General features: G+C 41.7%; 2 protein-coding genes across 3 annotated transcripts in view; both read right to left on the reverse strand.

Annotated features, from left to right (window-relative positions):
- Positions 1-13,020, reverse strand: part of CCDC201 (coiled-coil domain containing 201) — a 385,512-nt gene that overhangs the window by 76,955 nt on the left and 295,537 nt on the right. The gene's annotated exons all lie outside the window — the stretch shown is intronic.
- ADCY1 (adenylate cyclase 1) overlaps positions 1-13,020 on the reverse strand; it is a 141,767-nt gene that overhangs the window by 53,298 nt on the left and 75,449 nt on the right. For both annotated transcript variants that reach the window (XR_009966072.1, XM_062625381.1), the window contains exon 5: positions 2,616-2,743. Coding sequence is in view for 1 of the 2 variants with exons in the window: in XM_062625381.1 (XP_062481365.1) it covers positions 2,616-2,743 (128 nt within the window). In the remaining variant the exon portion in view is untranslated. The remainder of the gene's footprint in view (positions 1-2,615; positions 2,744-13,020) is intronic.

The following is a 13,020-nucleotide window of genomic DNA, read 5'->3' on the forward strand; positions in this document are numbered from 1 at the left end:
GGAATCCAACAGTATCTGAACAGATGATGCTCCACTTGAAGTAAGAGAAAAAAATAGTACTGCCAGCAAGGGCAATGGTACTTGGAATGCACCATCCTCCTGTCCTCTAATGTAAGCAGAGCAAGCACATTCTTACCACTAAGAAGAAATGTGTTGACTGGGTCTTACAGTCGTTACTCACACAACTGATTCCTCATTGGAAAAAAAAGAAAGGGCAATTAATTAATTGTGCTTATGTACAAAGGATGCAGAAAAGGTCTTTCGCCATTTAAGAACCCTAAATAAATCTGGCACTTTCTTATAGCCTTGCCTTTTCTCCATCTTGCCCTGTCACTGTGCTCTGACCACCAACTACACTGAAGACTTATGAATTCTTTAAAAAAGAAATATCCTGCAATTATCAGTTATCTTCTACCATAACCTCTAGCTAAACATGGCTTATATTAGACACTACAGCCCATCCACTTGGAATCACAGAGTTGCTGGAAGGGACCTCTGGAAACCATCTAGACCAACACTCCTGTTCAGAGCCTAGGCAACTATAGAAGGCTGCCCAGGACTGCGTCCAGCTTGGTTTTAAATCTCTCAAAGGATGCTAATGCCACAAGCTTCCAGTGCAACCTCTCCAGTATCTGACTATCACCACAGCAAAAAAAGTTCTTTCTTACATTTAAATGGAATTTCTTGTATTTCAGTTTGTGCCCACTTCTTGCCCTGACACTGGATACCGCTGAGAAAAGTTTGGCTTTGTCCTCTTTACACCCCCCACATTGGGTATTTGCATGCACTGATAAAATTCTCTTCTCCAGGCTGAGCAGTCCCAGTTTATTCCTTCCCTTTTCAAGTTTATGTTATCATGACAACAACCAAGGAATGATAACATAAAAAGGGAACACATTTCATTTCTAATATCTGTGAACCGAAACATTCAAAAGAGGGAAGTTCAGACATTTATACCACTACCTTATTTGTACACATGAAACACAGCACAGCTAATGAATTAAAGATTAATGCTAGGTTTAAAAGAGGATGGGAGCATCAGCTACTGCTTTTCAGGGATGAGAAAAAGGAAAAAGGCTTTGGAAAAAACATACGGGGCCTGTGTATCTAACTATGCTCATAAAAGCCAAGACCTGCGTAAAAATGGAGTATCCATACGCTGCAGGAAGAATGCACATACATGATTTGCAGACTTTGGATATTCTTTTAGGATTTTATAGTATCATAGATTACAAAGTCTTTTGTCAATTTTACAATGTCTACAAAGATGATGAACCCGCACTGAGTGAGAGGGAGACCATGGGCTCATTTACCCAACCTTTCACAGTCCTGAGAGATTTTATTAACGAACATAATAATAAAAGCACATGGATTGAGCTAGAAATAAGCATCAGCCTTCAATTACCTTAGATAATTAAAGATGAAATATGTGATGTGGCAAAAGCTTTATTAGAAAGAAGAAGAATAAAATGCTCCAAATCAAAAATGCATCATTTGAATTCATAAACCTTACATTTGCTTATTCTACACTATTTTTCTTTATTTAATAGTGCACTGTCTATTTTTACATTGAGATTACACTATGCTCTGTTCACCTTCACAGACAATGTAGGTCTTCTCTGCCCATAATGCAAAAACTTAGGGATTAAGTGAAGGGAAGCAGAACCTTGACTCAGCTCCACATTCCCAACAGTCCAGATGACAACAGAGAGAAAGCACAACTGCCTACAGGAAACAGTGGACAAACACTTTCAAATACAGGACAGGCTAGGCTCCCTGTGGTGACACACCTCTTTGCAAGCTCATCCCAAACGTAACAGCACTGTACTGAGCAGCATTTACTTATATACAGAATTAAGAGATGTGCATTTCCTCCTATAACCTTCCTATAAAACACACGTGTGCACATACACAGAGCAACAGAGTACTGAAAATATTTCCCATCTTTATCCTTTCCTTCCTATGTAATGAAATTGATCTCCAGCTCCCTCGGAAAGCTCATTCACAGTTCTCTCACACGCACATTTTCCGCCTTGCTAAAATAATGATCAATGCAGAGCAGAGCTCTCAAGCACAAAAAAATTCTACTGATCAGCAAAGTGAATTTCACATTACATTTCTGAAAAGCAGAATAAATGACGGGTTTAAACATGACATACAGAAAGGAGAAATCAGCAAGCTATCATTTTGAGAATACAAACGCATCTACAACATGCATACATCAGGACTGGCTTTGAGTTTACATACTGGTATGCAAAATGAGCGGTGTTTAATCCCTGTAGAACAAGAAAATTGGACTCCTTTCTTTGTGGCAAATGGCAACAAGAATGTTTCATCATTTCCCGGTATCTTTCTGTCCCCTTATCTGTACGTGCATGTGCCTCCACACACTCACACTTGTGAACTTTTGTTCTCATGGTGATTAAATAGAGTGGAAAACTGAGGTTTAGAATGGCCCTTCCCAAACCCAATGTCCTATGACCTGAATGCACCAGCGTGAATTGCTAGGTGGGCAGCGACAGCAGACGCTGCTGCTTTTCTGAGAACACACTTCTGAATGCCACAAAGAAGCTGTTGTAGCCCTCCTGTCTGGGTTCACTGTTCACAGTACTTACGTGATGGTGTCAATCATATCCAGTCCCATTTCCACACAGCAATGGGCATGATCTGTTTTGGGCTGGGTCAATCCTGATACACAGTAGTAACAGTCCCCTAGGATTTTTATTCTTCTGCAGTGGTTTTCCTTTAATAAAAAGAGAATAGGAAAAGTTTTACTATTCATATAAAATATTCCAGTGCTACAGGATAAAATCTTCTTCAATACTATCATTCAGGGAATCCTTTTCTGGTCAAACGAAGTAATCTACAGTTCATTAAATCTGGTACAGAAAAGCTGACATACACACATTTATGCATCTATTTATAAACACATAAATACACAGTAGAGATCAAACCCAGACCGTTCAACCCACATAGGGTAACACTGCTTTAAATCTATAGTTCTGAACAAATATCGCCTTGCCCTCATGTTAGGTCAGTATGAATTCAGGATTTGCAATGAAACCTCATTTCCATATGAATCCAAACCAAAGGACTGAAGCAAACCCACTATTTAATATCAGGATATGTTTGTATTTTGAGGAACTTTTGTTTCAAATCCAGTTCCAACTTACCAGGAAAGACGATGTATTGATCTGTAAAGACATACACATTTGTGCATCACCAACTCATAAATCACAATTTACAATACAGCACAGTCTAACTATGACACGCTTGCAGATAAGAAGATGCAGTCGGTTTGCATTACCGTCAAATTTATCTCCTGTTTGCACACACTTTAATTTCTACAGCCAAAGAGGTCTGGCTAAGTCTCTCCCAATTTAAAAAAACAGTGATGGCATCTGATGATTGCTACATTTGTTTGAGCAGAAACTTCATTTCTAAATAGAGAGCACAAATAAAATGCCTTTAACCAATAAACTATGAGTAGACATGAAGAGATGATGCTATCACTTGCAACTACACGATAGCAATTTCTACCCACTTATAATATGACACAGAATAGTAAATAACCTGATTAAATATATCTAACTCACACAACTGGGACTACGCCAGTAAATGACCCCACTTGGAGTAATGCACACAGTTCTGGTGTCCCCAGCATAAGGAGGACACAGAGCTGCTGGAGCAAGTCCAGAGGAGGCTACAAGGATGATCAGGGGCTGGAGCACCTCCCATACAAAGACAGGCTGAGAACATTGGGGCTGTTCAGCCTGGAAAAGAGAAGCTGTTTGGAGACCTCAGAGCAGCTTCCAGTGTCTGAAGGAAGCTACAAGGATGCTGGAGAGGGACTCTTCATCAGGGACTGTAGTGATAGGACAAGGAGTGATGGGGTCAAACTGAAACAGGGGAAGTTCAGGTTAGATCTAAGGAAGAAGTTCTTTACTGCGAGGGTGCTGAGGCACTGGCACAGGGTGCCCAGAGAAGCTGTGGCTGCCCCATCCCTGGCAGTGTTCAAGGCCAGGTTGGATGGGGCTTGGAGCAACATGGTCCGTGGCAGGGGGCTGGAACTGGATGATCTTAAGGTTCTTTCTAACCCAAAGCAGTCTGTGATTATATAAGTGCTATGCAAAATTAGCTGTTGTGAATATGATGAGAAAGGATCAACAAGAGTCTAGTTCAGCTTCTCATACAGACACATACTGTTATCCAGCCTTCTGCCTTCCTGAGCTGACCACACTCTCCACATCATCACTCATATTCTATGGCAAATGCGATGGTTAATCCTTCAGCCATCCCTTTTTCTCTGACCCATCATACACCAGCATGAGGGGCTTGTTATTATACCCTCTTCCAGCTGCAGGCCTTCAGATGCCTCTCTTCTTTATAAATGTATTGAACAAATATTATACCTCTGCTCAGGCATGGAGGAACGCATGCTAACACTCTTTAGCAAAATGCTTTTTCTACCTCTTTTATAAACTGAGCAGCAAACTCCTATCTTGAATCATCAGCCATCTTTTTGGATATGCTTAACTACTAGAAAGGCTTTTCCAAGAACGACTGCTTAACATTTCTTGTGCTGTACAGCAGGATTTTAAATAGATCACTCATTATCATTGCTAATATATATTATAATGAATGTGAGCATCATTATTCTAGAAGCCTTATCACTGGGGCCGTAGAGAATTCCCACAGTCTGCAGCCACAAAACGCCTCACCAATTTTACTTAGAGTTTTAATCCGGTATTTTGAGATCCTTGGCTAAATGGTATTATAAAAGTACAATAAGTCTTGATGCACACAAAGTAATATGCAGACCTCAAAATCTATCCTGACACAAAACAGGCCTTCCAACTCAAGGGTCTTGGACAGAAACCACTAAGGTTTTCAGTACTAAACCATACTGCCAAAATAAGCCTTCTTAAAAGAAATTAGGGGCAAATCTTGAAGCAGTGGAGGATACTCAGTAGTTAAAGCTGGAACTTACTTTCCAAAACATACGCCATTTTTGCCCACACCTTACAATCCTCTATAAAGCCCTTTTCATCTTTAAATTTGGTATGCATGGCAATGACTGTTTGACTCAGCCTAGAGTTACTCAGAAAAGCCATTTCAGTAATCTGAGGTGGACAGTATGCATGTGTTCATCGATCGCTGTTCTCTCCTATTGAGGGTCAACCTCCAAAACGGTTTGTTTCTAATGACTTGGCTTTCTTAAGAGAGCTTACTGTGCTCTAGAGCAGTACTGCACATTTTCTAATAGGACACACAAAATGACTGTCAGGCTGGCACAGCACAGTCTACCAGCCTGGTGGATAGATAAAGGAAGGAAAAAAAACCCTTAACAGAGCTGGATCCATCACCACTTTTCCAAGGCAATTTATAACTGGTGCAGGAGAAAAATGAAAGAAAACAAGGACTACAGCATTTTCTGGAGATATATTAGCTTTGATGGAAGACACATGGCTAAATCACCTGCTGTTCTGAACCCACCACTCTGTTCCTTACCAGATGCTCTCCTCACTGTCCTTATTTATAATCAATTAATATACAGTAATCTCTAGGAAAATAGTTTTCTTGTTCACAACATGCGAGGCAGACTTCCAGGAAGGAGATGGAAAGCAGCTTTGTAAGAGCAATCTTTTAGAGGATTGATATGCAAATGAACAATCCAAACTCTTTCCCTCTTTGTTTTGTTTTCTCAGCAACTTCCAAAGAAGCCCTTGACTCGGCAGGATTTTTCATACTTGTGACAGCAATGAATTCAAGCTGACGATTACAAATTCTAGTCACGGTTGATACGAGCAATGGCTGTTTAGAAACAGCTGATAATTTCAGTTTATGAACATGCTGAAAAGCACCAGAGATTGCTAGCACTGCATTAGCCAGGCAGCTTGCCCACCTGCGGTGCCTCAGTGAGACGTTTCCAAGCGGATCTGCAGAATTCCCTCTGGCACCGCTGTCAGTCACAGGGTTTGTCAGTGTGAAGTGGAAGCCCGGCTCGGAAAGCAGAGGATACTTCAAAGTCACTAACAGCTTTCTTTACATTCTTAGACAGGTATTTTCCCCTATCTGTCAGGTAGAACAGGGTGGGCATGGTGTTGTGTATGGTGTTGAATATCAAGGAGTGGTTATGGTGTTGGGTAGAACAGGGTGGGCATGGTGTTGTGTACGGTGTTGAATAGCAGGGAGTGGTTATGGTGTTGGATAGAATGGGGTGGGTAGAGTGTCTGGTAGAACAGGGTGGGTATGGTGTTGGGTATGGTGCTGGGCAGAAGGGGGTGGGTATGTTGTTAGGTAGAACAGGGTGGGTATGGCATGGGTATGGTGTTGGGTAGAAGGGATTGTTAGGTAGAACAGAGTGGGTATGGTGTGTTACTCTTTCAAACAACTCTGGCTTTTTGTTGTTATAGAATCACAGAATAATTAAGGTTGGAAAGGAGCTTAAGATCATCCAGTTCCAACCCCCCTGCGGTGGGCAGGGACACCTTACACTAAACCATATCACCCAAGGCCTCGTCCAACCTGGCCTTGAACACTGCCAGGGATGGAGCATTCACAACCTTCCTGGGCAACCCATTCCAGTGCCTCACCACCCTCACAGGAAAGAATTTCCTTCTTATATCCAACCTAAACTTGCCCTGTTTAAGTTTTAACCCATTACCCCTTGTCCTATCACTACAGTCCCTAATGAAGAGTCCCTCTCCAGCTTCCCTATAGGCCCCCTTCAGATACTGGAAGGCTGCTATGAGGTCTCCCCACAGCCTTCTCTTCTCCAGGCTGAACAGCTCCAACTTCCTCAGCCTGTCTTCATACGGGAGGTGCTCCAGTTCCCTGATCGTCCTCGTGGCCCTTCTCTGGACTTGTTCCAACAGTTCCATGTCCTTTTTATGTTGAGGACACCAGAACTGCACACAATACTCCAGGTGAGGTCTCACAAGAGCAGAGTAGAGGGGCAGGATCACCTCCTTCGACCTGCTGGTCACGCTCCTTTTGATGCAAACCCAGGATACTGTTGGCTTTCTGAGCTGCAAGCACACACAGCTGGCCCATGTTCATTTTCTCATCAACCAACACCCCCAAGTCCTTCTCTGCAGGGCTGCTCTGAATCTCTTCTCTGCCCAACCTGTAGCTGTGCCTGGGATTGCTCTGACCCAGGTGTAGGACCTTGCACTTGGCATAGTTAAACTTCATGAGTTTGGCATCAGCCCACCTCATAAGCGTGTCAAGGTCCCTCTGGATGGCGATGTTGTTGTACTTCTATATTTAAATGCATTTGGCAGAAAGAGTGAAGTCTGCCAAGACTGCAGAAGTAGAGACTGGGACCATTAACTCTGTATTTTTGTGCCACAGGCATCAAATACTGTTTTGTGTACTCTGGATAAGTTGGTTTGGTTTTTTTTTTGTTGTTGTGAGTTGTTTCTTTTTCTTCCAATAAGAAATAAAGGGAAGAGAATTTACAGTTTGTGAAATATTTCCTACCTCTCCCAGCATAATCCATCAGCAGACAGCGAGGTCTTCCCTTGAACAGAGAGATTCTGCTGCAGAAGTACAAAGCCTTGTAAAGGAGGATCTTCCTCAGATGACAGACTGCAACAATCCTTATTGTCACTGCTGTTTTGTTGGTTTTTTTGGGGGGGTGGTGTTGTTAGTTTTGGGTTTGGTTTGGCTTGGGTTGGGTTCTTTTTAATAGGCTATCCAAGTAAGTACTTGTTTATTACATGAATAGATCCAAAGTCAGGGATGCTCAGCACATTATTTCACTGTCTGGTAGGAGAAGAGCCTCTATAAAGCTTTTATTTACTTTAGACATGGCAGTTGCTAATGCAGGAAAGAGTCCCTGCCCTGACTTCAGTCACTGCAACGATCTATATCTTTCTATATGCTCCTGTGTCATTATGGTACATAAGTACCTATCAAAGTGAGCCCAAAAGGAAGGTCAGATAGATTACAATTTTTAAAAGCAAGATTTTAAAAGCTAAACATTAAACTTTTCTCCGTCGTAACTCCACTAACTGCAGTGGAATTCCACCAAGGATGAGTCTGACCCTGTGTGATTTAACTACAACATATTTAATGCTTATTGTGCACATCCATTTCTTTCCCTGCAAGCCTGCCAGCAACCTGATTTGCAGGTATGCTCATCAGAGTTTTACTGTTCTACCCTCCTGGAATCAAAATCTATGAGTAGGAGGGATTTTATTTATCCATAAATTAGAAAGACACTTTTTTGCCATTCCTACTAATAAAAACTGCATTAGCTGAGGTCCATAAAAAGATTCTTGGCCATATTCAGCCAAGTTAGACTTAGTTATGCTGTGCAGAGTGAAAAAAAAGGAGATTAATAAGGTCTACAAAAGATGCATAAGCAGTGATTCACATTTCCCCTAGCTCAGACCCTACCAGCCTTACATTCTCCTACAATGCTCTTGGACACCGAGTTTTGTTTAGGCTGGAAGAATGTGAACAGGAATTTGCTTAGTGACTGCAGCGTTAGAACCTTAAAAAGAATTAAAGAAAACAGACAAACCAAACCAACACATGTCCAGGTTCAGCTGTTTAAGTGGTGGGGTACAAGGGAGGAGCTCTATTAGGCCTGGACTTAAACTGAAGGCATTACTCTCAGGGGAATGCTTTGGCATCCTCACCACATTTCAGTCATCAGCATTAGTGAAACTGCATGCAGCAGAGGGGTGGAAGGAGATGCACTGGCAGCATAGGGAGCAGCTCTTGAGCTCAAAACCCCTTCATGCCTCCCCCCCCCATACATTCACTGACTGAAACTGCTTGAATTTGGTGGGGGGAAACACCATTGCCCTACTCCCTGATAAAACCACTGTTAGCTCAATGTTTTCTTCTCCTACTGAAGAGGGAAACCATCAAAATGCAAATCTGCAATGGCTCAGTTTTCACTGAGAGCAGAATTAACTCTGGAGGAACAGTGGTGAAGTACGAGGGCTGAGGAAGGAACATACACCAGCCTGTTGGCCCTGCCACTGCTGTCAAGAGCTTCATCAATGAGGTCAGGCACTGCCACAGAGGGGCATGGCCACCCTCCCTTACAGACAATAACCCCAAAGTAAGATCGATGACCCTGAGGAAAGGGCCCAACACAGAAGCACTTTCCTGTTTTATCCCCCCTCATATTTTTCCTCGTTTTCCTATGGTTTCCTTCCTTCTTGGTTCATCAGTTATTTGCTTGCAGAAAGCCCCATTCCAACAGCTTTCTCTGGGCAGCCTGCTGTGCTCAGAGCTGAGCTGTTTGTATCAGGTAGGCAAAAGGGGATCGAATTTTCCATTCGTGTGAATCAGTACAGCATCATAGGTTTCAGGGGAACTCCACTGATTTATACCAGTTGTTCCTCTAATCCTCAGGAGACCGTAATTCAATAATCCAGGCTAACCACGTCCCAGGGACAGTCCTTTCTTAGTTATTACCAGTATAAAATGACTACTGGGGAAAAAAAATGCAAAGCACCATTAAGTTTCCCATAGCAATAAATGCATTCCCCTTTTACCTCTCTTCACAAACCCAGGAACTTCATTCTGCATCCAAAAAGGTCTTGAGAGAGGACAAGATAGGATTCACCACTGTTACCACTGCAGCTTATTTTCAATGTGCTTAGCATGTGCATCTTATTTAACATCAAGTGCTATTAATCTCAATGGAAAATTGGATTAGAAAGCTCTGAATCACTCCAGAAGTTAACATAAATTTAGCTAAATTACAGATGTGATAGAGGCACAAAAGAGACTTGAAGAAAGAATAGTATTTTCTACTAGATCCTCTAAAGCCAGAATGATGTCTTTATTCAATTTCATAAAATCTGTCCATTTGATGGAATGGAAGTGGAAAAAAGCCTGTATTTTTGCTATCATGCTTTATGATATGCATCTGTCCATATATATGTGTGCACGTACAACATACACAGACACAGTTCTGCAAGCTTACCTACACCCCTTGCACATATATACAACATATAAAATGTTATAATAAATGCATATTTGTATGTGTATAATGTATTTGTATAATAATATATAATGTATTGTTATGATATATAATACTGTGTATAATATAGATGTGTTTATACTGTATAATAAACAAATTTTAATATTCATCCTCTACTTACATGTTAACCAAGGTGACTCAGCCTAAGAGCTATGGGCCAGAAACCAGTTCTGAGCCCTCCTTTCAACAGATTTGAACACAGACTGGTAGAAGATAACTGGGTGCTGACACCTGCTCTTGGTATTAATGGTCTAGCCCTTTCTTTATGCAGCGATGTAGTGAACACCATGCTGCTCCAAGTGCATTTGGAAGGGCATAGTACAGTGTTCTGCTGTAAAGGAAATGGTGAAGGACAAGCCACCCTACTTCTGGGTCACAGAAGAAAGGTCAGTGAATATGATGGAGTTAATCAGAAGGCTGTACAGTGTAACTAAGCAACACCATATCAAGTTATTAGAATCATCATAATTTCACAGCTTGGAAGGGACCTTAAAGATTATTCAGTTGCAATCCCCTTCCATGGGAAGGAACACCTTCTACTAGAGCATTTGTTCCAAGCCCCATCCAGCCTGGCCTTGAACACTGCCAGGGATGGGGCAGGCACAGCTTCTTGGGCACCCTGTGCCAGTGTCTCATCTCCCTCATAGAGATGAACTTCCCAAGATCTCATCTCAGTCTCCCCTCTGGCAGGTTAAAGCCATTCCCCTTGTCCTGTCCCTACAGTCCCTTGTCCAAAGCCCCTCTCCAGGTTTCCTGGAGCCCCTTCAGGCACTGGAGCTGCCTTAAGGAGCCTTCTCTTCTCCAGCTGAACCAGCCCAGCTCTCTCAGCCTGGCTCCAGAGCAGAGCTGCTCCAGACCTCTCATCATTTTTTTCACTCTCTACCAACATGTCTTTCTCACGCTGGGGATCTCAAAGCAGGTTTCACACCATCTGCAACTTTCAACAGTAATTTCACTTATCATTTTCCTTTTTTTTTTTTTTCAGAAAAACAATAAGATTCACCAAGAAGATTTCTTTGTGTAGTATCCAAATCTATTTTAATAACTATGCTAAATGTGGGCCACAACATCTGTGAGAGATTATTGAAGCCAGTTTATCAGATAAACTTCATAGTCAAACCCTGAGTGCAATAAAGTGACATGGAAATTACAACCATCTCCATTACACTGCAGTGTGCCAACAGTGATAATACACTTTTGAAAACTGTCCAGTCCATTAGAAACCCCTGTAAATCACTGCATACACATTTTAACATTTCTTTTCATCCAGGTTTTGAACTGTGGGCTTAAACACACCCCAGAACAACTACTTGGATAACCTTCTAATGGAATAATGCCTGTAAATAGTAACTTCACTAACTCACGCTAGTTCTTGTACATCTGCTAGTCCCAGCAGAACAAGCCTTGAGAATGAGCTAACTGCAATACTCCACAGAATTCAATTTAGCAGGGTAATGGAGACATACTTATCACAGTAACAGTTAGTCTAGAATTAACAGGATGAGCTTCTACAGAGCGGCAGAAATAATAGGAAAGGCAAACAAATCTGGTTTCAGTATTTGAAGTACCACAGAAAACGGCTTGGTGGGCTCTGACTGAGGAAAGCTGGCCATCCCCACATGAGCATATGTAAGCCTGTAATTAAGTAATGCATTTGTGAAGTTATGACGAATTATCTATCATCATGGGAGCCACAGCATGCATGAACAAATGTAGAATTATTCAGGATAGCTATAAAAAGGAAGACATTTTGCTTCTAATGCTTTTCCTCCATTTTACTGGTAATTATATAGGCTGATCTGCAATAACCTGCAGGTTCTTGGCCTACCTTTTCTGTGCATTCCCATTCTCACAATAAATTCCTTCCCTACTCCACATGGAGAGTAATTTTACAGAAGTAAAAGGTTAAATGTTTTCTGTCCTGGAAAGTGAGGACCTATTTAACAATCACGTATGTTAGTTCACTTGGAAATGAAAAAGGATTTTAAGCAAGAATATCTTAGGCAATCATCATGACTGATATGCAGGCTTGTCTCCTTCCCAGTTTTCATTAAGTATTCTTTAAGATGGTGTCCTTTTATGAAGAGGAATGCCCCAGGAGAAATGAGCCTAAACCAAATACAGTATAAAATGTTGAAAAAGTAAGCTTTACATTTCAGGAAATGGGGATTTCTTCCACATTTTTCTGACCTCAAGGAGATAAAAAGTCTTGCTTGAGAAAAGCAAAGTTGACTGCTCTGAGGACAGCGCTTCCGGACTGCAGTGCAGGAGGCATGGCACCCACAAAGCTGAGGAGAGATCCTGATGGCTGCTCCCCCCCAATACATGCCCCTCATAACAGATTGGTGCATGGACAAAGGACTCCAGGTAGGACTGTGTATGCAGACTACATTAGGCAGCTAAAATACACCCTTGGGTTACCTGTTAAACTGCTGCTACAATGGTGTGAAACAGGCACTTCAGGAGTGTAATTATACATCTCTTTGGATGACATATTAAACTCCAGTAATACCTTTCTCTATGCTAACTGCACAAGGAGTCAAACCAATTCATTTCAGTACTGATTTCAGTACTACTTTCAGCAGCCCATACTGCAAGCACCTGAAGCTTCTCAGGATAATTCAGCAGAGTCCTATGCAAAAATGCACCTCTCAGATTTGCAGAATGCAACTTCACAAAGCATTTGGTAATTAGCCACAAGCAAGGAAATCATGACAAGAGTTATGTCACAGAATTGGCATACCAAGCCAATCTCCTTACCTAAAAAGTACCATAAAGGAGGTTAGCAAAGACCTAAGCTCTGTGGTACCTGCCTATGTATATGTTCCTACAATACTTAAACTGTGTGATGTTATCTTCCTCTCTCGAAAACAATCTCACAGACACTTACTTTAGCTTCAGGCCATACACACACCATGAGTTCCTGATCCTATAGAGTTGCAGGTATATTCATTAAGACCACGTTAATTCAAGAAAGCTTACTTCTTTAGGTCTCCCTAGGGCACCTT

Source organism: Pezoporus occidentalis, unplaced genomic scaffold (genome assembly GCF_034315485.1).
Source record: "Pezoporus occidentalis ecotype Australia unplaced genomic scaffold, CSIRO_AGI_Poc_V1 ctg28, whole genome shotgun sequence".
Taxonomy (NCBI): Eukaryota; Metazoa; Chordata; class Aves; order Psittaciformes; family Psittacidae; genus Pezoporus; species Pezoporus occidentalis.